Below are 27,317 nucleotides of genomic sequence, written 5' to 3'. Positions count from 1 at the left end.
GAGTTGGGAGTACAGAGAGACAGCTGGCAGAATGATTTCAGCTGTATTATGCTACATTGCAGTAAATTGCAGTGTAATTGATTACAAAGTGTGTAGTGTACACCCCCCATATTACTGTGCTAAATTGTATTGCAGTGGGTTACATATTCTTATACAGTATACAACCCAGTCATAGTTATTTGATCCAAGTGCCCCTTTTTAGGATAAAAAAGAAAAAAATTTACAAATGTTTTTTGCATACATTGCAAATTTATTAAAACAGAATGTGGAAATGTTTGGCAAACCTCCAAAAAAAATTACTAAATCATCAATTCACAAAAAAAAATATTTTCTTATGGTTTAGGCAGTCAATGTTTTAGAAATGTACGAAATAACAATGAGGGGACATTTTGCACTGGCCAGTAAGCTTCAAAAGAAAAAAAAAGAAAACAATTTATCAGTGTGGTAATGTTATGCCCTTGGCTTAGTAATGCAAATTCTATGTAGCATTGTACTAGCAGGGGATTGTTTTGTGAATGGCACACTAGAATGCTTTTCAATTTGCACAATATTTCTGTGTGCCTTCATTCACGGAACAAGCTGTTAGTGTATGTGTGTTTGTATATATACCAGGACTGGAGTGGGACTCATTTTCAGCCCTGGAGTTTCATGCCTTAGACCGGCCCACTTTAGTTCACGACTGACTATATTAAAATAATGTAATTAAAACCTCAGAATAGAAGTTTGCAATGGCTGCGGACATGGTACAGGAGAATGCAGTGCTGCGGACATGGTACAGGAGAATGCAGTGCTGCGGACATGGTACAGGAGAATGCAGTGCTGCGGACATGGTACAGGTGTACCATGCCCGCAGCACTGCATCTCTTGTAGTATGCCTGCAGCCCCGCATAATGGCAGGCAGTGGAGGAGTCTCACCTGTTCCTGAGGCTCAGGCTACATCGATTTAAAATTGGCACGGCCCGGTGCCAACACGTCATTGCGTATGCGCCGCCACTCGGGAAAGCTCATATACATTCGGCTATTCTCGGGAATAGCCGAACATGTACAGCCTTTTCCGAGTGGCGGCGGCGCATGCGCCGTGACATGTTGGCACCGTGCGGCGCCCTTTTTAAATCAGGCAACCCAGTGGAACGGCCCCCGGACCGACCGGCCCACCGGGAGAAGTCCCGGTGCTCCCGATTGGCCAATCCGGGCCTGATATATACTGACTGCTTTTGAGAGAAATGCTACTTGAAATATAATTTAAAGCTGAAGTTTGCCTTTGAAAAATATCCCAAAAGCTTTAGTCACATCACTTACCTGTAATAAAGGATGCCCCACACTGTGCAAGTAGCTGGATCCTGTAGAAATGTTCACTGCAGTGATGCCAGTCTGATTACCATCTCTGAACGTCCAGTGCCTTCAGGCAGAACAGCAGTACAGATGATTCAACAGGGACACACCACCTCCTCCTCCTCCACTGAGAGGTTCTTTCACTGAATATACTGCCTGTAACTAGATCTGTGAATGGGGGAGAGTCTGATCAGTCACAGGAGTCTTCTCCCAGGGGTATGCTTAACCCCTCCCAAACTTGTGGGTTGGGTGAGATTGTTGAGGACGCCACTGTCCTCAGTGACACCAGGGACTTTGCCAGAAATGTTTGGTTAATTGGCTCATTCATGCTATAGTCCTGCACAAGCACCCCAGGACTGGATTACCTAGTGTCCAGGGCGGAGGTGGGCAGCCTTTGAACCAAGGACCTCTTGGGTGTCCAGCCTGGACCACTGGCCAGAACCTGCCAAGTACTCGGTGAAGCTGCTCACCTGCCCTGAGGCCATTTTACTGTCTGAGAAAGCATTCAGTGCAATGAGTGATCTTCTGACAGAGAAACAAATCTATCTGTCCCCTGGCACAGTTGACCAGATCACTTTAATAAAAATGAACCAGTCCTGCAGCTGACAATGAACACATGTTTTCTTGGAATCTGGCCGAAAAATATTTATTATACCATACAGTATTACACCCTCTGCCACCGCTGCTATCCTGCCACCAATACCACCTGCTTCTACTGCTGCTGGCCTGCCGCATATCCAACTTCTGCCATTGCTGCTGGCCTGCTACCAGTTTACCATCTTATGCTGCCTCTACTGCCCTATAAAGTCTCTGGCACTTTAAAGTGGCCACACCTAATTTTTTTACAGTTGGGCTTTAGCTGCCCAACTGTAAAAAATTAGGTGTGACCACTTTAAAGTGCCAGAGAGCACTTTAGCTGTATTTTCTTTTCTGCAGTGTCCATTTTGCATTGTGCCTCTATCCAGGCACTGTTAAGGTGTTAATGTTTTCTCAGTTTCAATGTTTATAGTGCCTACTGCAGGGTAAATCCTGCTCTGGGTCCCCTAGCATTGAGCATCCATTCACAACATGGCATTCCGGATCACGGGGGTGGAATCGCCGCGATTCTGCCTATGATCCCGAATCGGCTCAAATCGCTGGACATGCTTGGGATTCAGTTACTTCCAATAGGACCCCAAATGTGGCACGATTGTCACCCGACGAATCGGGGTAAAATCGTGGGAACAGAATCGTGGAACGCCTGTCGCCCAAAAGAAGTACTTACCTGCTGTGTGCAGTGGTTTTGCACAGAGCAGCCCAGATTATCCTCTTCTCGGGTCCCTCTTTGGTGCTCCTGGCCCCTTCCTCTTGTTGCGTGCCCCCACAGTAAGCAGCTTGCTATGGGGGCACCCAAACCAAGCTGCAGCTCCGTGTATCATTTTCATATGGCTTTCTACATGGATGCAGTCAGCGAGAATCCTACTGTTCCTTAATGCCACAAAAAGCTTTAAGGTTTCTTCCAAGAAAGTCATTTTAAAGGATTGGTGTTTTTTTTTTTTTTTTTTTTTTTTTTTTACCCCATGCCATCCCTCACATAAACCAAGAGCCCTTTCTCTGCTGAAATTGTATTTTTTTAAACTGTTTTTGCATTGACGCATGTGCCCCTTGACAGTTCAAGATCCCCTTATCTCATGTTTGACAATCCCTTAAATATTAAACTTGCAAATCGGCAGAATTTATCAAGATTTGCCCCCAATTACCTTTTTTTAATAGGGTTTAGAATTACATAGTTAGGTTGAAAAAAGACACACGTCTATCCGGTTCAACCAATAAAAACAAAAAAAAGTAAACAAAAACCAACCATACAATCCCATATACACAATCCTATACCCATTGTTTATCCAGAGAAAGGCAAAAAAAACCCCAGCAAAGCATGATTCAATTTGCTACAGCAGGGGAAAAAAAATTCCTTCCTGATCCCCCGAGAGGCGATCTGATATTCCCTGGATCAACTTTACCTATAAATATATAATATGACAGCTTAAATGCCCAACGAAAACCAAATAAAGGTATAAGCTATCCCAAGCGCTTCAAATGAGGACCACTCACCAATAAATAAATTGGCTATGCAGCTACTTAACTAAAACATATGGAGAAAGATATATAATAGATAGATACTCAGCAATATCCCTATATATATATATAGTAGCGCAAACTTGTCAAGAAGCAAGTGCCAAAAAAATACTGTGCCCACTGCACAAAAGTCCGAAATGCAATAGATGTCACATAAGCAGCAGGAAAAAGTTCAGAAATGACTCAAACAGTCCATAATCCTTCACTCTATCTCCTGGGATGATAATGTACAAAGACGTGTTTCTCAAAAGGATCACCACCACCACCGTGCTCCAAGGGGGGAGGAGAATTGCCCACTCACCAGATGCTGTGGCCCAACCCACTTTCGTGTTTGAGCATTCAGGCTTATAATGATGGTCACTGGTCCAGAGTATCCACAACAGGAATCGCACCAGCGCAGTCAAAAAAAGCTCAGCAGCATATGGGGAGGAGAGAACATAATCCCAATAGCGTGATACCGTTTGAAAGGGTTTTATTAAATAAAATAAAACATAAGGTAACACACTCACATGTCTTGTATGTCCAACGCAAAAAAAACAGTCACGAATAGGGGAGGGATGCCCTTCGGGAGATGATGTCCAGGCTCCACGCCGTGGACGCCGCGCCTTCTGGGTAATCCGAACTCCTCTTACACAGCCTGGTTACATCGCCTGGTCACGCCCCGACGCGTTTCGTGATTTCCACTTCTTCCCCGGGAGCGTGACCACGGCGGCTTGGCGGTAACCTTAAATACCCATGCCCATCAACCCACAGGGCGGGGCCAGGGTTGACATCATCGGCCATTGGTGGTTGCTCAGGTGTGTCGACCAATCACAGACTAGATTTACAGGATCACTTCCTCTCAATTCACTAATCTCTATGGTACATTACCCTATAACCCGGAAGTAGGGTGGTGCCGAGGTTCACACCATCGGTTATTGGTGGATGCCTGTAGAATGCTGGCCAATAGCAGGCTAAGACAGCACAGTAACCCTCCATCTCGCCACTATTCACTACAATGGGCCGTCCTACGACCCGGAAGTATAGCACACAGGAAGTTAATTGCACCCTTATGCTGAAAGCAAAAAGACACCAACCACTCAACCACCAATAGACCGATAGTATCCATACAAAATCGCTAGTGTATATACATACTTAAAACGCTGTAAATTACATCACTTTCCATTGGTAGTGACGATCGTGTTCTGACCAATCATAGTGATTCAGCTTTACGCCCAATCAGCTAAAACTTCCTCCTTAATTAACATATGACCCGGAACAATAATAGCACGGATTCCCGGCCGGATGTAAGGTCTCCATGACCCGGAAGAATAATAACATAGAGTCCCGGCCGGATGTATGGGCTCCACCCACCAGGAAGACCAAGAAGTTATTTATGTGTACTCAGTACACTATGCACAACAGCAGCTCCAGCATTCCAGGTGGCTCAGCAAGCAGAGTCACCGGCAAACACACTGGAGGTCACAGGCTCAAGTCTGGGTCCCGACACTGTGAAAATACACCTGTTAATTATATGCACATTTAAAGAGACTATGCACAACAGTGCCATCTACCAATGGAAGTGTAACAATGTAAGGAAAATTTGTATGGAAGTATAATCCATATACCAAAAATATCATAATAATAAACAAAAACATGTCACACCAGAAAAAAGAACACGAATCTATTGGAAACTAATAGGCAAAACTAAATATAAATAAGTAAAATCATTAAAATATTTAAAATAACCCTAAGCCCATAACCAACGCTAGACAGCATGAGTCACAAGCCTAGGGACATTTGTGTGTGCGGACACTTTGGGGGATCACGGTCCTCCCAACGCACATCATCCAAAGATGAAAGATCAAAAAACAAAAAAGATCAAGTATAAAATAATATAATATAATATAATATAATATATAATTGCGCTACTATATATATATATAGGGATATTGCTGAGTATCTATCTATTATATATCTTTCTCCATTTACCTATAAATACTAGTACCCAGTTATATTATGTACACCTAGGAAAGAATCCAGGCCTTTCTGGAAAAAATAAATTTTCTGGAATTGGCGCCAGGGAGCAGCGTCTTAGAGCGGAACATTTTTTTACTCTGACATTCCAGAATAACGAGGAGTTTGACAAACACCCCATCAAACTCAAGCACATTCATTCATCACTGGTCATAGTTACGCATAAATGAAATGTGTGTTCAGCTTTTGCTGATGTCATGACAATAAAAGTGAGCTGTGTCTGCTGGAGTGCAGATCTAACTGCCATGGATACTGAGGAGGAAGTTCTCCTGCCTTTCACTTCTTCTTCTTGTGTTTAGAAAATGCAATACTTTTTGTGCACAGGAAATTAAATCTCCGGAAATGTACATTCTATGCATATATAAAATGGGTTAGTGCAGATGAAAATGCAGTAGAAGGGCAACCAAACTGATATGAAGATAAGAATTAAATTCTCATGAGAAGAGCTGATTTATGATCACCATGTATAAGTACATAGGTGGTCCATATAGTGAACTTGCATTATAGTGTTCCATTATTCACTTTCAGGTCATTGCAGGGGATAAGGGGGCACTCTTTGTCTGGAAGAAAAGAGATGTAATCTCTACATATGAAAAGGCTTCACAGTGAGGGCCAATTCACACTGGTGCGATGCCAGACATTGCATGCGATTCGCACCGCATTACTGTGCAGATCACATGCGATGTCTATGCGATGCAAATTCAGCCATACAAACTGTATGACTGAATTTGCGTAACATTCGGATCAAACTCGTGCAGGATCTTTTTATTTTTATTTTTTTTTGTTCGCACCAGAATCTGAACTAATTCATGTTCACACCCATACGATCCGATTCCTGTCCGAATTCACAGTTCGCACTGCGATTTGCAAACCGATCTGGTGTGTCATTAACTTTGTATTAACACTTGCAGCGGTTCGCAGAGGGCAATTCTGGTGCAATGCGGGAACCCACACTGGATTTGCAGGGTTTCCCGCATCGCACCAGTGTGAACCGAGCCTAAGAGCTATACAAATGTGGAAAAGACTCAAACAAGCACTAGTTCTGGTCAGCTCAGTAGATTGTTAAAAAAAAAAAAAAGAGCTGGATGTATTTCTAAATGAATGAAATATAGCTCGATATTAACATTTTTACACTAGCAGTCAATAGTTTTAGAACGTCCCCATTTTTCCAGTTTTTATTGAAAACCGTTCAAGTCGAGTGAAAACCTGAAATGGCACAAAGGTGTATTTAAAAAAAAAAAAATAAATAATAAATTAGGTTAACAAAAACTGAACAGTAATGTACATTTCTTCTCTCGCCTTCTAGGATGGCAAAACCTGAGAGAGATGAGAGGCTCCACCCCACAGGAAACAATCCGTTTACAGCTTCTTAATAGGCCCCACCCTTCCCCTTTTCCCTCAGTATTGATTGTGTTTCTCCCACAGAGAAACACAATCTTTGTTTTTTTTTTTTTTTTTTTCTTTGACCAGAAGACCTAGAGAGTCGGATGGTACCCCTGTGAGGCAGGTTTAGGAACGCCGGTGAGGGACGCACTAACCAGCACGCCTTGAGCTTCTCACAGGTTGGCTATTTTTGTTGTACAAGCGGTTCGGGCATAATGTGGTGGTCCCCCACTTTTTTACTCAGCAGCTCGGGTCTCCTCCTGTCCTCCCCTGCATACAGCAAGCTTCATGTTGTGAGGGCCCAGCCACATAACATTAGCAGCGACAAGGGGAGGACTCAGTGCACTCCAAGCCTCGTTCTGAAACAGGAACTTCCGGTCCAAACGGGGAAGAGGCAGAGCACAAACAGTGCAAACCGTCAGAGGGAATGAAGCGTAGAGGAGATTCCGGACCCATGTGGCAGTGGAGAGGTGAAGGGCTCTTCAGCTTCCATGAGCCAAAGAGCTGCAGGGAGTGTGAAGTCGGTCTGGATCCCCCTCATGAAGGGGGAGGATGGAACTACAGCACAGGTGGCTGCAGGCAAGAGCAAGTCAGGGCTCGGTAAGTGACTTTCCTTACTTGGGGGTAATACCAGAGTAAGGCTTTAGTCCCTGGTAGACCCCATGCTTTCCCTTCCTTGGGGAGGGACCTGTGGCCAAGTAAAAAGGGGGCAGGAAGAGTGACAGTTACTTGTTTTCCTCTTTTGCAGAATTCCCAAGTGGAACTCAGGGGGCCTCTGATAAACCACCCCCTACATCCGCTAGCACTGGTTCCTCTAAAAAAAAAAAAAAAAAATGTAGTAATTGTGGGGAAAGATTGTCCAAATATCACACTAAGCCATTCGGTTATAGGTGTATTACCAAGTTGTCTGGTAAGAAGGCCTCAGGGTTGATGAAGGATTTCCTTAAGTCTGTTCAGGAGGAAATGTTAGCCACTGTTTAGTCCTTTTGCGCCTCTGTAGCTTCACCCCAGGTAGCAAACCCAGAAGCTAACCCCTAAGGAGGACCCTTTTTTCTCAGGAGAGTTTACTTTCCAAGACAGGGTTGAGTTTCTCCGGGACTCCCCCCCCCCCCCCCCCCCCCCCCACTCAAGCTAGGGAGGAGGAAGACTTGGGAGAAGCAGAAAGTCAGGCAAAAGTTGAGCCTAGCTCTGGGGAAGAGGTTGATCTGGATCTAAATATTGAGAGTTTTGTCTGGATGATTCAGAGGGACTCCTCCAAGCTATTATTCCACTGCGGAGTTCCATGAACTTCCCAATGAGATCTCAGCACAATATAAGATGTAAAGGAGGTTGGTTAAAATCAGTCCAAAGTATTTCCTTTACACCAGTCCCTGAAGAATTTAATTCTTCAAGAGTGGGACGTACCTGAAAGGAGTTTGGTCAGACCAAAAGCGTGGAAAATACGTTTTTTCCTTTTTGAGGAGGAGGAGGTGGAAAAATTCCTCAACATTCCTAAACTGGACGCCTCCCTATCCCAGGTGACTAAAAGGTCTGACCTCTCCTTTAAAGGGTACAGGGAGCATCAAAGATTCCATGGACCATAAGTCAGAGTCCCTGTTAAAGAAAGCGTGGGACGCCAATTCATCCACTATGGCCCCAGCATTGGCAGCAACCTGTGTTGCCAGGACATCTGGATAAAAAGTCTCACTAAGCACCTTTCACAAGGAAATAAGTCTCAGGAAGTTCTAGATGCCCTTTCGGTGATAGGGAAAGCTGTCGTCTACCTGGCTGATGCTGCAGTCGAGTCAGTCAAAACCTCAGTTAAAACCGGCGCTCTTATTTCAGCTAGGAGGGCCATTTGGGTTAATGCATGGGAAGGCGATTTTACAAAACTGTGCGGTCTTCCTTTTTGGTCCTTGCTGTTTGGCACAGGCCGCAATAATGTTTTGTCCAGATCCTCTGAGAAAAAGAATACATTTCCTATTAAACCCAAAAGGGAAAGATCTAGGAAATCAACAAGGAACCAAAAAGGAACCCAATAGGAAGTGGAGTTTTGGTACAGTAGGCAAAGAAGTAATTTGCTCTTCCCCTCGCCAGGTTCAAGCACCAAAGATACCAGGTGACGCCAGGGTCAAAGATGGGGGCAGGCTGTCTCATTTAATTTGCCAGTGGGAGGAAATTTGTCAGTCCATACATTTCTCAACTAATTTGAGAAGGCTCCCGCCTAATTCTCATCCAAACCCCCACAAAGGGTTATGTTAACACATCCACCTAAGGATGTATGAATAGAGAGCCCTATTAAGAGATCCAGGAACTGGTGGAACAGCAAGTGGTAGTGCCAGTGGCAGAAAGTCAGCTTTACCAAGGCTTTTACTCCCATTTGTTTGTGGTACCCAAACCCTCAGGGAAATACCGCCTTATCCTAAACCTCAGGAACTTAAACAAGTTCCTAGAATACAAACCTTTTCCATGGAAGGTATCTACGCAGTACGCAAAAACCTGTTAAAAGAAGCGTTTGGCCTACGTTGGATCTCAGTGACGCCTGCTTGCATGTTCCGATTCATCCGGATCACCAGGCTTTCCTGAGATTTGTGGTAGTAACCCAGAATGGAGTCTCTCATTGGCGATTCAGGGCACTCCCCTTTTGGTCTTGCGGCCAGTCCAAGGATCTTCACCAAGATCCTGGCAGAGGCGGTAGCCTATCTTCATCTCCAGGGTATAGCTTTAATACCTTACTTGGACTATCTACTGATCTTCGGCCCTTCAGCAATCCAGGTGAGATCAGACACCCAGAAGGTAATAACAGTCCTGCAGACACTGGGCTGGTTGGTCAGCATGGAAAAGTCATCCCTGGAACCAGGTTCAGACCTATCTAAGTTACCGGATAGACTCTTGGGTACAAAAACTTTGTTCCTAGGGCAAAGGTGGAGAAAGTAGTCTTGGTAAATCGGCTGATAGGAGCCCCCTCGTGCTCCAGGAGAGCGATCCTGCGAGTTCTGGGGCTCATATCAGCCAGCATCCCAGGAGATGTTTGGGCACAACTACACTTAAGAGACCTTCGGCCTTTCCTCCTGGGACAAAAAGGTAGAGTCCCTGGATGAAAGTTTAATCCTTAACCCTCAGGTATAATCTTCCCTAAAATTGTGGTCAGTACCAAGCAATCTGGAGAAGGGCAGGCTCCGGGGTCAGTGGGATCCTCTGAAAGTCACCACAGACGCACGCACCTGGAGATGGGGGGGGGGGGGGGCCTAAAGAAAGCCAGGGCACCAGGAACAAGGAAGTAGCCCAGGCTTCTTAAAATTTCAGAGAGCTCAGAGCGGTGGGCGAAGCTCTAAAGGCCTTCGAAAGTTAAATTTCAGGCAAGGAGATTCAGGTCTGCTCCAACAAAGCTATAGCGGTAGCTTGCGTGAATCGCCAAGGGGGAACCAGGTCCAGACCCCTGCTAGACCTAGCCAAGGAAATTCTAGGCTGGGCCAAAGGAGAGGTGGTCCCATTGTGGGCAATCCACATAAAAATGTAAAGCAATTGGGAAGCGGACTTCCTTAGCCGTCAACCAATAAGACGGGGAATGCGAGCTAAACCCAAAGGTGTTTCAGATGCTAGTTCAGAAATTTGTCTACCCAGAAATAGATTTATTTGCCAGCTTCAAGAACAAGAAGGCAAGGAAGTTCTTCTCCCTCTCACGGGAAAGAGAGTCTGAGGGCCAGGATGCTCTAGCCCAGATCTGACAGTTCGACTTGGCTTATGCCTTTCCCCCTCTAACTCTAATCTTTCGAGTCCTACAGAAACTCAGTCGTTCCTTGGGGCTCCGCCGCCTCCTGATTGCGCCATGGTGGCCAAGGAGGGCGGATTTGTGACCTTGAAGGCACTATCAGTGGCGCCTCCTTGGAAGCTTCCAATACTTCCAGACCTACTCTTTCAAATTCCAGTATTGCACCCCAGGCCAGAGTTTATCTGACGACTTGGTTAGTGAGCGCCAGATCCTTAGAATAAAGGGCTGCTCAGACAGAGTGATAAGACACACTCCTTCTGAGCAGGAAACTGCTAACAAGGCAGATATACTCTAAGGTTTGGAAAACATTTTTTACTTGGCAGAAGCAGATTTCTTTCACCTCTGTCCCTGTAATCCTAGGTTTTCTACAGGATGGGGTAGAGAAGGGTGTGGTGGTCAACGCTCTTCAGGTACAAATGGCAGCTCTCAGTTTTTTAGATGCGAGACTAGCGAAAGAACTTTTAGTTAAAATATTTTTGATGGTCAGGGATAGAGCTACCCCAGTCACAAGAGATTAGGTTCCCACCTTGGGACCTGACTAGGGATTCTAGAGGCATAATCCAGAAACCGTTTTGAACCTAGGGTTCTAGAGGCATAATTTAGAAACCGTTTTGAACCTATTGAAGAGGTTTCTTTACGTTTTTGACCTCAAAATTAGCCGCCTTATTAGCTATGACAACAGCTAGAAGGGTAGGGGTCTTTCCATTAAGGAACCATTTTTGTTAATCCTCCCAGATAGAGGATCTGACCTGAGGACAATCCTATCTGCCCAAAGTAGCATCATCCTTTCATAGGACACGAGATAACCTTACTATCCTTTTTGTGATAAACCTAAGAACAAGGGGGGAAATGTCATTGTTTGTAAATAAGGGAGGAGGCATCTCCTTACATCTAGAGGACCAAAGAGTTTAGGAGGTCTAATCATCTTTTGATCCTCTACTCTGGATCAAGGAAGGGACTTCAACCAGCTAAGCCTTCGGTCTCTAGGTGGATCAGACAGACCATTAGCGTGTCAAACGAGCGTTCAGGTATTTCTGCACTAGTAAAGCTGAAAGCACACTCAACCAGAGCCCTGGCGACCTGGGCTGAGAAAGCAGGGGCCTCCTGGGAAGAGTCTCAGCGCAGCCACCTGGTCCAGCTAAGACACTTTCCTGAAGCACTACCAAGTTGAGGTGCTGTCACAGCCAGACCTAGCCTTCGGCTGAAAGGTGCTACAGGCGGTGGTCCCACTCGAAGATAGGCCTGCAGTTACTTGATTCTGTCAGGTGTTGCCGTCCTGGAAGGAGAGATGAGAAAACCAACGGTTAGACTTACCGGTAACTGTTTCTATGAACCTTCCAGGACAATAGGCCTACTTCCCACCAAGTTAAGGGGTGAGAAAGAATGGAAACAATAGGTGGTGAGTACCTAAGTGATTTTTTTTACCCCTTGTGGATCGGTTGGGAGTATTTTTTCCAACTGAGGGACAAAGGGAAGGATGGGCCCTTTTTAAGCAGCTGTAAACGGATTCTTTTTTTCTGTAGGGTGGCCCCTCTTCTCTCTCTCAGGTGTTGCCGTCCTGGAAGGTTCGTAGAAACACTGTTACCGGTAAGTCTAACCATTGGTTTTTAGAGTTATTCAAAAAGGCCATTTTTAGGGAAGAAGCAATCAATGTAAATAAATTAAGCCTTGAAAGTTTAACAATTTTGTACAGGTGTACCAATTTTTGGTTATTACCTACAAGCGCTCTGTATAAAAGCAATGTTGATAGACTGTTACTTCAACCTCTTAAGAAATATTTAGACAGTATTGTACTGCAGGAAGTACAAATAAACACTCAATTTAGGAATGGATAAAGCTCAACCCCTACCTACTCGTGTAAATGCTTGTGCAAAAAGAAAGGGCTCCAAAAATCTATTGGAGGTCCCAATATATTCATCAAAAAGGGGGGACGAGAGCGAAAGGATAACAAAAATGAATGCGATAATACCCCCATTCACATATTAAACTACCTTTATTGCAAAATACCTTAAACATAAATGACATGTTAAACAAAAGCTCAGCCCAAACCTGCTCCAAACAAAAGGGCCCATAGATGCATTGAATCCACAAAAAAGACTCTGTAAAGTAGTCAATCATTCATTGATAGTCACATTCCTATAGTACACATCGACTTTAGTTGTAAAGGGTGGCCACCCCTATAGTATGTGTTGGGAAAAGGAAGTTCATCCAGTGGAAGACTACGAGGTAATTAGGACTCTTGTACTCTGGAAAATAGACTGATCTTTCATAGAGACAAATGTGCATACACTCCTATCGATGAATTTCCTTATTTATCCTTAGATCGATGGATTTCCTTATTTATTCTGATGAAGCAGATGTACACAGTCCAATAATACTGATTAATTGCAATGTCACTCAGAAAAGGTGTCTGTTTTTAGGACTGAGGTTTAAAAAACCAATGGTGCGGTGGAGGTGAATTGATGTAAAGATTTTCAATAGGGATACGCGACTCCTTACCTCCCTCACACAGGTGTATTCTAGTTGGATGTAGTTTTTGTTCCTGGTCTAAAGGAGGTCACATGTATAGTGGGTGCACCCCCGCATGTAATACAGTCCTTCCCTCACAGGAACTTTGAACAAGCTTCAAAGAGATACATCACATGTATATTGTAGATACATGTATATTCAGCGTATCGGCATGTATTGAATTGTGTATGTCCTTTTATATATAAAAGCACAGTCAATATATCCAAGTCCCATCAAATCGCAGCACTAATTCCATTAGGGAAGAACATTTTCTTGTATCCATGCAGGCTGTAAATGGATGTTCCCCATATATATGGGTAGTCCTATTATTAAATGGCTCATATACACTCTGTACAGATGCCCTCACAAAGTATCATCATCCCAGGGAGGATCCATCATATTTCAGCTTCCAAGAGTCAGCATGGCTGTAGGAGCAGGGGGCTGGGCTGTGAACTAAGCCTGACCAGTTTTGCCGGGTGTTCTGGCTGCTTCAGAGGCTACTGCATCAATCCCAGTTTCACTTCCTGTTTATATCTGGGATATACCCAGCAAAATGACCAAAACCGACGCTATCGAGCATGTGCGGTGCATCATGAGGACAAGGCTCCACCCACACCGACATGGGCGGGTCGGTGTCATCACCTGTATCCACCATTTCCCCCTCTGTCACAGACATAAGTCATATATCCAAGGAGCCGTATTTCCAGGGCTCTCCACTAGATGTCATCAGAGCTGCATTTTTATCCCCTTTTTCTCAAAACATTAGAAATTTGCAGCTCTATTTAGAATGCTTAGCCCTGTCTGCAGATATAGCCTGATTTACCTTAGCCAGCCATAGTATCGGTGGAATATTAAAAGTATGTGGATGGGAGAACAAACATGGTTTAGGATATTCCTTACTATTCATTCTACTTCTATATTATCTCATCACTCTCTCGCTACATAAATTATAAAAAATAATAAAAAATAAAATTCTTAAATCTATTAAGGCAAAAAAGAAGTGAAACTTATACTATCATTGAGGCCAGGTGGTTTAGTCACCTCCAATTCCCATATCCCCCTTGCTTCAGGTTGTCGAACAAGGCAGTCAAAGTCACCTCCCCTTTTATTTGGGACCATTTCAATCACCCAACAGCTCAGACATTTCCGATCTCTGTGTTGTAAACACACATGGCATGCAATTGGAGCATTTAGGTGGTATGTTTCAATCTCATAAATATAATCCTGCAGTCATTTGCGAATCTTCCAGATGGTCTTCCCAATGTAGGACCTACAGGTGCATGAGATGACATGGACTACTCCCATGGTGTCGCATGTCACTCGTTGATTGCACCTAAGGGTCCTTCCTGTTGGCAACACCAACCTATCACCCTCCACGATTTACGAGCATAAATTGCACTTTCCACATATCTGCATTCCCTCATTCCTCTGTCTTATAGGGGGTTTCCACTGTATGCCACTATGTACCAACAGATCCCTTAATGAGTTAGCTTTTTCTATATACAATTTTTTGGAGAACTGGTAATGTACTTCTTGTTGGATCACTAGTCGGTAAGGACCACTGTCTCTCGCATGTCTCTAATTCCGTATATTGAAAACCTAGACGGACCTCCTTGTCACCCCCCTGTACTTTCTTTCGAGATTTGAATAGTAGCTCCTTCCTATCAGTTTCAGTGGCCCATTTTATAGGCCCTATTGAGCCATCTATCTTTGTATCCTCTCTTGCAAAACCTATTTCGTAGCTCCCTTGCCTCAAGCTCAAAGTCAGCAGGGTAAGAACAATTCCTCTGGCCCTGGAATACCTCGGACCAAAGGTGGGGGGTGGAAGTTGTCCCCATGTAATAGGCTATTTGTTGCCGTACGTTTCCAATATAGTGTGGAAGTAGTATATTGCTCTCAAAATTGTGAGAAAAAGGCAATTAACTAAGAAAGTCAGACCATTGCAACTCTTAAGTGTAGGTCTTTCCTTAATCGAGAGTGGCAAAGAATACCACGGTGTCAGTGAGTACAGTTTCCTACCCCATCAAAGGCACTTGCAAACTGGATGAAAGTGAGCAGACCCAAAGCCACAACAGAATTGGAAGACAAGATACTGGGAGTCAGCAGCTTGCATAACCGTCAGCTCACAGGACAACAGCTTGAAGTTGGGGGTTAGAAAAAAAAAAACTAAAATTTTTTTATACTCTGTGGCTAAGCATTGATCAGATGCTGCATCCATTCCCTGCTGCCTCTACACTGAGAAATGATTGATCAAAGACCGCTGTTTGCTCATTTCTCCGTCTTCAGTGAGCAGAGAGCCAGTGACTGTCAGTCTCACTGGAGCGCTGTAGAGGGAGTGGAAGCTGCTGTCCCAGGCTCTCAGCGGCTTGCTGAGAGGCTGAGCCAGGTGCCAGTTCAGCCATTTGGGTGCATCCCAACATTAAAGTCGAGATCTCTCCAGAGTCTAGAACTGCTGAGTGATGTCAGCTGACAGTGAGCTTTAGTTCGCTGTTGGCTGAATACGGATAATAGGAGTGCAGAAGAAAGTGCACTTCTGTTATCCCCAAGAGATGTTGGGCCAAAAGAGGTTTGGCCCTACTTCTCCTTTTAATCACAGCTTAATGCTGACCAAAGTAGGCAAGCCTCAGTTTCAATTGTGAAGCGAAGAATTCAAGCTGCAGGTTTGATAGGCCGAGAGCCTGTAATAAAGCCACTTCTAAGATGGCAATATAAGAAAGAGGCCATGCTTAGGCTATGAAACACTGCCAGTGATCTACTAAAGACTGGAAGAAGGTCTTATGGACCAATGAATCAAAATTTGAGACCTTTGGTTCATTATGCAGAGTTTTTGTATGCCGTTGACTAGGTGAAAGGATGGTTCCTTGGTTTGTGACACCAACTGTTTAAGCATGGAGGAGGAAGGTGATGGTCTAGGGCTCCCCTGCTGGATCCAGAGTCGACGACTTTCACAGAGTGAGCTATCCTGAACCAAAATTACTACCCTAGCATTTTGAAGCGCAATGCAATACCCTCTAGGATGCTCCTAGTTGGTCAGGGGTTCATCCTACAGGAAAATAATGACCCAAAACAATCCTCCAGGCTGTGTTGAAACTTCCTTAGATGAAAGGAACAACACTGTAGGCTTCAAATCATGGAATGGCCAGCACATTGTTGGTGTCAGATAAATAAAAACACGCAAAATGTAACAAACCTAGCTGACTGTGGTCTACAATCCCATGATTTTCTGCTACATGTGAGTGTGAAACAGTGTTTCTCATTTTCCATTAAAATAAACAAATGTTTTTCAACCAACTGGTGCCGCTGTTGCCTTGAAGTGCTTTGGTTAAAACCAGGCTGCTGCCTTGTCTGGGAATTGCATTCTCTTAGGCAGGTCGTAGACGGTGTGAATTTTGCACGATTTCCCCATCAGCACAGACAGTGCTGACAGAGGAATTCCCCCCTCCTGAGACATTTTATTCTCCTGGCATGGTGGGGAGGGGGGTTTGGGGTGGCAGAAACTGTCCCCACCGGGAGAAGACATTGATTATTGCCAGCAGCTATGGAAGCTGCTAGCGATAATCGCAAGTAAATCCCTCTCAGGCTGATTGTTGATCGATCAACTTGGTACATTCAGTCTGTCTATACTGTTCGCAGCAAGGAACCGGCCAAGATTCGAACAGTCTATGGCCAGACTTACAATGGATACGTATTTCTGCTTTGTACCCTGGTTTTCTCTTATTGTTCTAGAATTGATCCTAGTACTATGTCACTCTGAATTTAGACTGTGGGGACATAGAGGAATAGAGACTGATGCAAATGGTTCACTATTAATGTAAATAAATCAATCTCACAAATACATTTCTCATGTTGCTTGCAGAGTACTGTCTAGCTCCTATGAAAGTGGGTCGATGTCGTGGGGCCTTCCGGAGATGGTACTACAACCCATATGTGCAAGACTGTGAAGAGTTTGTGTTTGGAGGGTGCAAACCAAACAAGAACAACTATGTCCAAAAAGAGGATTGTAGGCAGACATGTGTCAATTTGTCTGGTGAGTCAATGGCTACTTGATGTTTCAAGCTGAATTTTAACAATTTTGTCAGTGATAGAAATTTGTGGAAAGTATATATTGGTACATCAAAATTCTTTCCGCATAGGATTTTTACAAATAACTTAATCCACTGGAAAGGATATCTAAGGTTATACAAGTCTAACTCGGTGGTTCCCAAGTCCCCAGGTGTTTGGAGCTCTTAAAGGAAATCTTTAATTAAGCATGGAGGCTGCCACTGCTAAATTCTTCCGAAAATACTTGTTTCTGGCTGTCATGCTGATCTGGTGGATTTAGTACTTTTTGGAGTCGCCAACCTGAAATAAGTATGCAGAGTAAGATCTCTGACCATCACACAAATGCCTTCAACTATGGCGGTGTGCGTATTGACACTGTTAGGGTGACCAGATGCCCCCGATTCCCGGGGACGGTTCCCAGGGACAGTCCCCGGATTGAGGACACTGTCCCCGATCCACGTCTGTTCCCGGGTTTGCCCCCTCGATTCAGGGCCGGATTAATGTAGACAAGGCATCCAATGCTGGTTGAGAAACAGCCTGGTGGCTCAGATGCAGACGCCCCCTGCTGGACGATCTCCCTGCCGCTCCTGCTGCTGTTCAGTGGAGGAGAGGCAGAGCCAAAAATTGTGTGGAGGACAGAAAACTAATGAGCAGATGGGGGGGGGGGGTCTGTTTGTACACAGGTGGGGGAGCAGGGGCCAGAGCTGATGCAGCTGCATGGAGATATGGGGAGTCTAGCTGTTGTGGGGGAAGGGATAAGAGGTGGTTGCAGAGATAATCTGTGAGAGAAGGGTGCAGTGGTGAGCTATGGATGTGGGGGCAGAAGTGTCCTCTGTGCATAGCAAACATCTGAACCCTGTACTCAGTGGTGGGATTCAGCCGGTTCGCACCGGTTCCACAGAACCGGTTGCTAAATATTTGGAAGTTTGCAGAACCGCCTTGTGACCATCTGTATATCATCCGCTGACCGCTCTGCTGCTCTCTCTGTCCTCTTTCCCTGCTTGTGGCCGCGGCGGCGGCGCCCTCTCTCTGCAGGGAGGCAGACGGAGCCCACAAACTGCACTGGTTGCTAGGCTAGAGCCGCTTAGCGTCTAGCAACCATTGACGTCACCCATTTCTCCTCCAGGCCGCCGCGCCACCGCCTCCCAGACAGTCCCCGCCTATTACAATTTGGCTCTAGTAGGCTTCAGGAAAGGGTAGGCGCAGAGCAGTGCACCCCGAGCCCACCCATTGTATGACAATAGCGAATGAAAATTCGCTATTGTCACACGGATCCTCCTCCTGGCCAATCAGGAAGGGGGTCCGAGACCCTCTTCCTGATTGGCCGAAAGGCAAACCCCATGCCATTGGCCAAGGAGGAGGCGGGATGACTCGAGGAGACGCTGGGACTGAAGAGAAGATGCCGCCGCTACAACAGGTAGATCAAGTGCACTGGTCTTGGGGGGGGGGGGGGGAGGGGTCTCTGCATTGAAAGGGGAGCACGAATGATGATCTCTGCATTGAAGGGGGCACGCAGCACGTTCGTCCCTGCATTGAAAGCGGGCACGCTGGTCACTGTGCATTGAAAGGGGGCACGCTGGTCACTGTGCATTGAAAGGGGGCACGCTGGTCACTGTGCATTGAAAGTCGGAACTGGTTACTAAAATTTTTGAATCCCACCACTGCCTGTACTCTATGCCTAACACCCTCCTGTGTATTATGTAGTCCTGTGCCCAGTGCTCTGTGTATTATGCAGTCCTGTGCCATTTTCCAGTAAAAGAAAAAAATGTCCCCGGATTTCATTTTAAAAATCTGGTCACCTTACACTGTTTTTAACCATGGCAGTAAGTGTTTTTAACGAAGTCCAACAAAAAACTCCACCCTCCTTGAAGCCTATGTTGAAACTGGACAAATCTATTTTAGACCTAAATCAGTTTTTGGTGCATGTCAGTGGACATCCAGTGGTCCCTGCTTTTGAGAACTAATGGTCCAGCTGAATAAACTGCTGAAAGAACTGAAAGAAGATTTTCCTGAGCAATATGGTGTGTTATATTCAGTACAGTAAAAACAAGACCATAAGGTATGACTAAGCCCAGGTTCACATTTAGGCAGTTTTTGAAATCGTGTGAGTTCAGCTGAACTGGCACGATTTCAAAGCAGCATTTGATTCCGACTTTCAAAGACCTCTATGCAGAACAAACTACTTTTGGGAATCGGTGCGGCGCTTCAAAGTGGTCATCGCACCAATTTTGGGCGGTGCAATTGGCTCCAATTTGACATGCGATTTTGACATTTCAAATGGCATGTCAAATCGGACCAATGTGAACATGGGCTAAAAACTATGTATAGTTCATTCCTGTGTGAGTTTTCCTACATTTGCAAAGGTGTCAATTAGACAGACAGAGTAGGCAGTCAGCTGCTTTGCATATATAGTACATATCTAAAGCGGTATTCAACCCAAAAGCAAATATTTATTATATTGCAGTTTACTATTTTCTTAGATGTGGTGGCTGAATTAATTTTTTCTTTTTTAGGCTTTTATTTATTTTCACTTAGTGATCTGGCCAGTAAGTCTGTTTTCCAAAAGAACAAGGTGGCCTACAAATGTATCAGCTACAGGGATAAGACAAACCATTTAACACTAGCAAGGGTGCTCACAGCAACCATTTTTTATTTATTCATGTATACTTTTTATCCCCAAGGGGAAAAAAAAACAGTTTGAAGCCAAACTCCAGCTAACACTTTATAAGCAGTTACAGCAGTTTATTATTGTATCTAAATCTGCTAGTGCACCTAACACTCCCCTCCCCCAGACTGGCAATGCTGCTGCCCAAAGATGCCCTTGTCCTCCTTCATTCAGAGTGGGGATGTTACTGGCCAGATCATCAGGTAAATACAAAGGGGAAAAAAACAAAAAAATAAAAAAAACAATTGCAGTCTAATTATAGGTAATCTGCAATATATTACATTTTTGGTTTTGGGTCTAATACCACTTTTATCTCACGGGTAGTAACCTTACTTTCTTCGGTTTGTGGTTTCTCCCTTTAAGGGGCAGTTTACTCCATGAATTGCACAGGTATGAGCTGTGCGATTCACATGCAATCCAGGTGCAGTGCGATTTTGGGGTGGTCTCCAAGTTAACATTCACACCCACTACAGATCGGAACTGCAGTGCATTTTGAGCACGGTGCAGGAAACGCAGACAAAATGCAGGCTTCCCGCACCGCGTTCTGGTGTGAAATGGCCCTAAAAGGTTAGGGGGGGTCTCCTATGAATGGATGTACATTGACCATATATACTTTTTTTCATACCCTGAATTAAGGGTGTGTTTGTGTTCACATTACACACTGAACTAGACTGTTCAATGCTTTTGGATATACCCTCCATCGTCTTAGCACAAAACATTCAGCCCCCCCCCCCCAATTCACCTTTCCCCATGCCCTGTTTATTATGTTGCCCTTGGAGAATTCATACACAGACAGATCACTAAAATTTGAGTGTAGTATAACACTTTTGGTTGTTAAATTGTGCATTTTTTTTTATATAGGTTTATATATCCGAGTAAAAAAGAGCACCGAAACATGGTGAACACTGCTTAAATATGAAATGCCTTTAAATTTTAATTAAAATACAGATCAAAGCAGATTTACATAAAGATATCCACAATAAATTATTTAATCTCTTCTTTTTCAGACCTTTCTAACAAGGGAAGGAGGATGGAGCCGGGTAATTTATTTTATATATTTTTTTTCCCCATATAGACTGAAAATATGCTAATTTTTTTTTTTTTAATTTTTGTGTATATTAACAATAACTTGTTCATGGTGAGATGCTAAGAAATTCTTTAAATATATCAACAGCACAAAAACAAGGGCAGAGCATGTTGCACACATAATTAACGATGCTGGGAGGATGGTTACAGAGGACACAGAGAAGGAAACCGTGCTTAATGCTTTCTTCTCTTCAGTCTTTACACAGGAAAAGGAGGGGTACTCTGACCACGACTGTATGGTTAACAGTACTTCACAGGACTTGCCGCTATGGCTAACAGAGGGTGAAATCAGGGAAAGGCTTGATCACATTAACACAAATCATCAGGGCCAGATGGCGTACATCCGAGAGTACTCAAAGAGCTCAGTAAGGTTATATCTAGACCACTGTTCCTGATCTTTGCTTATATTATTTTGACAGGAACTGTACCAGGTGACTGGAGGAAAGCCAATGTGATACCAATATTTAAAAAAGGGCAGAGGCATGTCCCTGGAAATTATAGGCCGGTCAGTCTGACATCAATAGTATGTAAACTTCTGGAGGGGATGATAAGGGACTATATCCAAGAGTTTTCTAAAGAGAACAACATCATCAGTAGTAATCGGCACGGGTTTACAAAAGGGCGTTCTTGTCAAACCAATCTGTTAACATTCTACGAGGAGGTGAGCTGTGAGCTAGATAAGGGGAGACCAGTGGATGTGGTGTACCTGGATTTCGCTAAGGCGTTTGATACAGTTCCCCACAAACGCTTAATTTATAAAATAAGGTTTGCAGGCATTGACCACAAGGTTTGCTCTTGGATACAAAACTGGTTAAAGGGGCATGTCCAAAGGGTGGTAATAAATAACGCATACTCAGACTGGTCTGGGGTGGTAAGTGGGGTCCCCCAAGGCTCAGTCCTGGGACCAATTTTGTTCAATTTATTCATAAATAGCATTGAGGACGGGATCAGTAGCTCAATCTCAGTTTTTGCAGATGACACAAAATTAAGTAGGGCAATAACTTCACATCGTGAGGCAGAAATCTTAGAGTGGGCAACTACATTGCAAATGAGGTTTAATGTGGAGAAGTGTAAGGTATTGCATTTGGGGACTAAAAACATAAATGCCCAATACACTTTGGGGGGGGGGGGACCCCTGGGGGAATCAAAAATGGAGAAAGCCGGGAGTCTTAGTGGAAAACAGACTTGGCAATAGCATGCAGTGTCAAGCTGCAGCTGCCAAAGCCAGCAGAATATTAGCATGCATAAAGAAAGGGATGTATTACAGAGATAAAACTATAATCCTACCACTTTATAAAACTCTGGTCCGACAACATCTGGAGTATTCTGTCCAGTTCTGGTCACCAATCCTCAGAAGATTGTGAAGGAGCTGGAGAGAGTCCAGAGAAGAGCAACTAAACTGATTAGGGGATTGGAGGACCTTCATTATGAAGAGCGCTTGCAAGCGCTTGATTTATTCTCCCTGGAAAGGAGACGCCTGAGAGGGGACATGACAGCAATTTACAAATACCTTAACGGTGATCTCAACATAGAAAAAACTGTTCAGTCACAAATGAATGCATGAGGACACAAGGCCATACAATGCGATTAGAGGAGAAGAGATTTTTACCTTGGGCTACGCAGGGGGTCTTTAAGAGTAAGGGCTACAAGATTGTGGAATTCTCTACCACAAGTGGTAGTAACTGTGGGAAGTATGGCTACTTTTAAAAGACTCTTGGACGTACATCTCAAGGATCAAAACATTCAGGGGTATGGGAAAAAATAATTACGTCCACACACACCTACACAGGTTGAACTGGATGGACTATTGTCTTTATTCAACCTCAACTACTATGTAACTATGCTCTGGTAGACAGCCTGACGGGTGGGTTGCAATAGCAAAGAGGTTTGTGTTACAGCAGATAACAGCATTGCTGCCATTGGACAGGAAAGCATGTCGTAAAAGACACACCAACTGGTGTGCAATTGCGCTACTTATTAATATTAGTTCTGTTTAAGTGTTTACTAACCATCCATCTGACCAATTCCAGATTTTCTCTTTCCTGAAACTTTGATTGTTTACACTCACACCTTTCTGTAATTAATGCTGCAATCCACTTTTCGCTCCTAGTAAAATATGTATTTAAAGTGATTGCAACGGTTGTGATTTTTTTTTTTTCTCCTCCTGTAAATGGTCATTGTCCATTCACACACAGTGTCGCTTGGCCCCGCCCCTCTCTCCTTATTGGCTCACTGGCTGTGGTTGATGGCAGCAGGAGCCAATGAGGTGAGAGAGAGCCACTGTTCTCATGCAAGTAGTTAGATTGAGATGGGGCTCAGGTAAGTATAAGGCGGGGGGGGGGGGGACTGGGGAGGAGCTGTAATCAGGTTTTTAGACTTGAATGCATTTAGAACCACTTTAATCTATTGCCAACTAAGGCCAGCAGCTGGTTCTTGTAGCCCCCACTTAGTTTAATTCAGTGATAGAAGTAGCTGTTGTGTTATAGCTTAAAGAGGGTTTTTTTTTTCCTATGATCAGCCAAAGGGCTGACTAGAGAAAAAAAACACACAAGTGAGGTGGATGGAGGAATCCTCCCCGCTGTCAGGATACACTGACCAGCAGCTACAGCCGATCGGCAACATTTTCCCAACAGTCCTGTTTGACTGGAGTAGATTGTTTGATCAACTTCTTCTGTCAAGTGGGAATGGCCGAACTTTGATCCATCTATGGGCAGCTTAAGCCAGCCTTCATGTAATTCATGCATTGATTGCACCTTCTGTGAAGTTCTCATTGTTCAGAACACCTATATTTTTACCTGGCATTTCTGTATTTGTAGTGTGTAATGGGCACTGCCAACCGAACGAGTTCCGCTGTGCTGATGGCTGCTGTATTAACGTAGGTCTTGAATGTGATGATACCCCGGACTGTGCCGATCAGTCTGATGAGGCTTCCTGTGATAAATGTAAGTATGTCTCGTAAAATTTAAAATTAAATTTAAAATCTGTCACTATTGCTTCTCTGTGGACACTCCTTTTTACTTAGAGAAGGAACATTCAGTAAAGCACGTGTCAAACGCAAGGCCCACAGGCCGAAATCTAGCCCTCCAGGCCATTTTTATGTGGCCCTCCCACCTCTCCTGCAGCTGCAGGAGAGCGCCAGCTCTCCGCTGGTCCTCCTCCAGACCCTGTACTTTCTGCTTTCCAGCAATGCCACCAGCTTTTTCCCAGCAACAGCAAAAGGTAAAGGGGGGTGCACTTTGATGTAAGGGAGGGTGGGGGAACTCAACTTCTGATGGTCAGTATGCTCTTGACGTCTGCAAGGGTAGGGGTTGCTGTAGACATCTAGTCTTACAGATACAGCCGGCCCTTTTGAGGGAAATCCTAATGCTGATGCGATTTTTAAATTGAGTTTGACACCTCTGCAGTAAAGTAAGTTGTCATTCTGATCTTTGCTGTATGTTGCTCTTTTAATTTTGTTTCAATTCAGTTATTACTTCACCTACTGATGTTCAACTATTTAGACATATGGGAGTCCTGCAGGTAATGTGCATCTAAATTGTTAGAAATTAGTAAGTGAATTAATGTAATACCAGAAATTTAGGAATTCGCCATTACTGACTTCTGTATGTGATCGGATTTAGTGTTTAGTTGATTAGTTGATTAAATCCTGCATTATACTCGGACATTTCTCTAGTGAGTACACAATGTACACATTTTAACGGACGTGTTTATTGCTGTGAAGCCAAAGATTAGGAACCACAGTGAAATAAACTCTGTACAACTACTTACAGTACAGCACTTAAGCTGGCCATATATTGTTTGAATTTTTGCTAGTTTCTTAAGAATGGGCTGAAATTGGCCTGGGTGGTCCTGTCAGCCTCTTTAACCTTTCATTGGAAAATTAAAGAAGTTGGGTGAAAATGGCAGGTCGAACAGTGGCCATATCCATTTGGGAACGGCCGCTATTTGGGCATTTTGACCACCATTAATTGCAAGTCCCATGTCTTTATCATACCATTGTGTTCAAGCCATTGAATACAGATTTTATGAAGGCTGAATTCAAGGACGATATAAAAGACAAACATTAAGACAGCTCTGTATTCGTGAATGCATCCTAGATGTTTTTATCTTTTTTACATTTTTATCAGATAAAAGAAGTATGGTGCCAACCTTGTGAAAAGTAGAAAAAAAATATATCAATGTGATTAAATGTGTGCAGCTGCCCCTTTAAGTGGGTACCCCACTTTTAAACTATAGTGTAAATAAAAAGTCAGGGGCTTCTAAACCACTTTAGTTTTTCATGACAAAATAAATAAATCAATATATAGTGGACATGGGTCCATAGAAAAATATAAATTCACAAAAAGTGTAAATATTCAAAATCCATATAAAAGTGTAAAAAGTCCGTCTTAAAGTCCTCCAACCACTGTGCTTAGGGATATAAATTGTTTGAATCTCCTTCCATTAGTGGGCCATCATAATGCGTACAAAATGCACACTTGCCATCCATAAATGTTACACGCACCTCAGATATGTAGGGGTACCACCCGATATCACAGTTCTGATGATCCACATATACTGCCGTATACAATCGCACCAACAACTGGCCCTCCAGATGTTCTTCTCTCATTTAAAACTACCGGGACACAGAAAAAAGTATAATATTCCAAAATGGTGTAATATTAAAAATAAGTGGGTATAAAATCAAATTTGCACTTGCATTGAAGGGCGTTGCCATTCGCACCAACATAAACAGCCTGGTGTGTACTGCAGGCTGCTCTGTCAGAGCCGGTGAGCATTCCAACAACCGGAAGTATTGCCTGAGACCCAACAGGAAATGTCAATGATGGATGCTCAACCTCAATGCATTTCACTTGAACAGCATCATCTGGGAGCTTCCTGATGCCGCTGGTTATGTGAAATGCATTGAGCCTGCGCTTTCACCATCGTTGATGTCCTTTCCTGTTGGGTCTCAAGCAGAAATTCAGTTTTTTGGAACATACGCCGGCTCTGACAGAGTGGCCTGCATTGCCTACTAGGCTGTTTATGTTGGCGCGAACGCCACAACCTATAATGGAAGTACAAATTTGTTTTTATACCAACTTATTTTTAATAATCAATATTACACTACTTTGGAATATTTTATTTTTTTCTGGGTCCCAGTGGTTTTAATTGAGAGAAGGAGATCTGGAGGGCCAGTTGTTGGTGCGATTTGTATACGGCCATATATGTAGATCATCAGAACTGTGATCTGTGGAGTGATATCGGGTGATACCCCTAAATATCTGAGGCGTGTATAACATTTATGGTTGGTGAGTGTGCATTTTGAATGTGCTGTGGTGGAGCACTAATTAAAGTAGATTCAAACTAAGGATAGACCGATTATTGGCAAGGCCGATATGCACTTTCCCCGATATATTGGTATCTGCCCCGGAATTAGCCGATATTGCCGATTTTATATTTGTGACGTCATTCTGCCTTCTTAGGCCGCCTCCCTCGCCTTGGACAGCCTCGTCTGGAGTCGTGACTAGTCTCGCGGGAGCGTATCACAGCCATACATCCACCCACAGCAGCCCGGTGCCAGCCAGCCAGCCACATCGACGGGCCTTGTACCGGCCGGCCAGCCACATCGACGGGCCTTGTACCGGCCGGCCAGCCACATCGACGGGCCTTGTACCGGCCGGCCAGCCACATCGACGGGCCTTGTACCGGCCGGCCAGCCACATCGACGGGCCTTGTACCGGCCGGCCAGCCACATCGACGGGCCTTGTACCGGCCGGCCAGCCACATCGACGGGCCTTGTACCGGCCGGCCAGCCACATCGACGGGCCTTGTACCGGCCGGCCAGCCACATCGACGGGCCTTGTACCGGCCGGCCAGCCACATCGACGGGCCTTGTACCGGCCGGCCAGCCACATCGACGGGCCTTGTACCGGCCGGCCAGCCACATCGACGGGCCTTGTACCGGCCGGCCAGCCACATCGACGGGCCTTGTACCGGCCGGCCAGCCACATCGACGGGCCTTGTACCGGCCGGCCAGCCACATCGACGGGCCTTGTACCGGCCGGCCAGCCACATCGACGGGCCTTGTACCGGCCGGCCAGCCACATCGACGGGCCTTGTACCGGCCGGCCAGCCACATCGACGGGCCTTGTACCGGCCGGCCAGCCACATCGACGGGCCTTGTACCGGCCGGCCAGCCACATCGACGGGCCTTGTACCGGCCGGCCAGCCACATCGACGGGCCTTGTACCGGCCGGCCAGCCACATCGACGGGCCTTGTACCGGCCGGCCAGCCACATCGACGGGCCTTGTACCGGCCGGCCAGCCACATCGACGGGCCTTGTACCGGCCGGCCAGCCACATCGACGGGCCTTGTACCGGCCGGCCAGCCACATCGACGGGCCTTGTACCGGCCGGCCAGCCACATCGACGGGCCTTGTA

At 44.9% G+C, this 27,317-nt stretch overlaps 1 protein-coding gene across 1 annotated transcript in view; it reads left to right on the top strand.

The window, feature by feature from the left end:
• Window positions 1-27,317, top strand: part of SPINT1 (serine peptidase inhibitor, Kunitz type 1) — a 106,143-nt gene that overhangs the window by 61,809 nt on the left and 17,017 nt on the right. Inside the window, exons 4-6 of the mRNA XM_082242592.1 lie at window positions 16,959-17,129; window positions 20,816-20,848; window positions 23,711-23,836. Coding sequence (XP_082098718.1) covers window positions 16,959-17,129; window positions 20,816-20,848; window positions 23,711-23,836 — 330 coding nt within the window. The remainder of the gene's footprint in view (window positions 1-16,958; window positions 17,130-20,815; window positions 20,849-23,710; window positions 23,837-27,317) is intronic.

Source organism: Pelophylax lessonae (assembly GCF_965119305.1).
Source record: "Pelophylax lessonae genome assembly, chromosome: 13".
In the NCBI taxonomy this organism is placed as follows: domain Eukaryota; kingdom Metazoa; phylum Chordata; class Amphibia; order Anura; family Ranidae; genus Pelophylax; species Pelophylax lessonae.
Note: the sequence above shows the minus strand (reverse complement) of the source record. Positions and strands in the feature narration are given on the sequence as shown.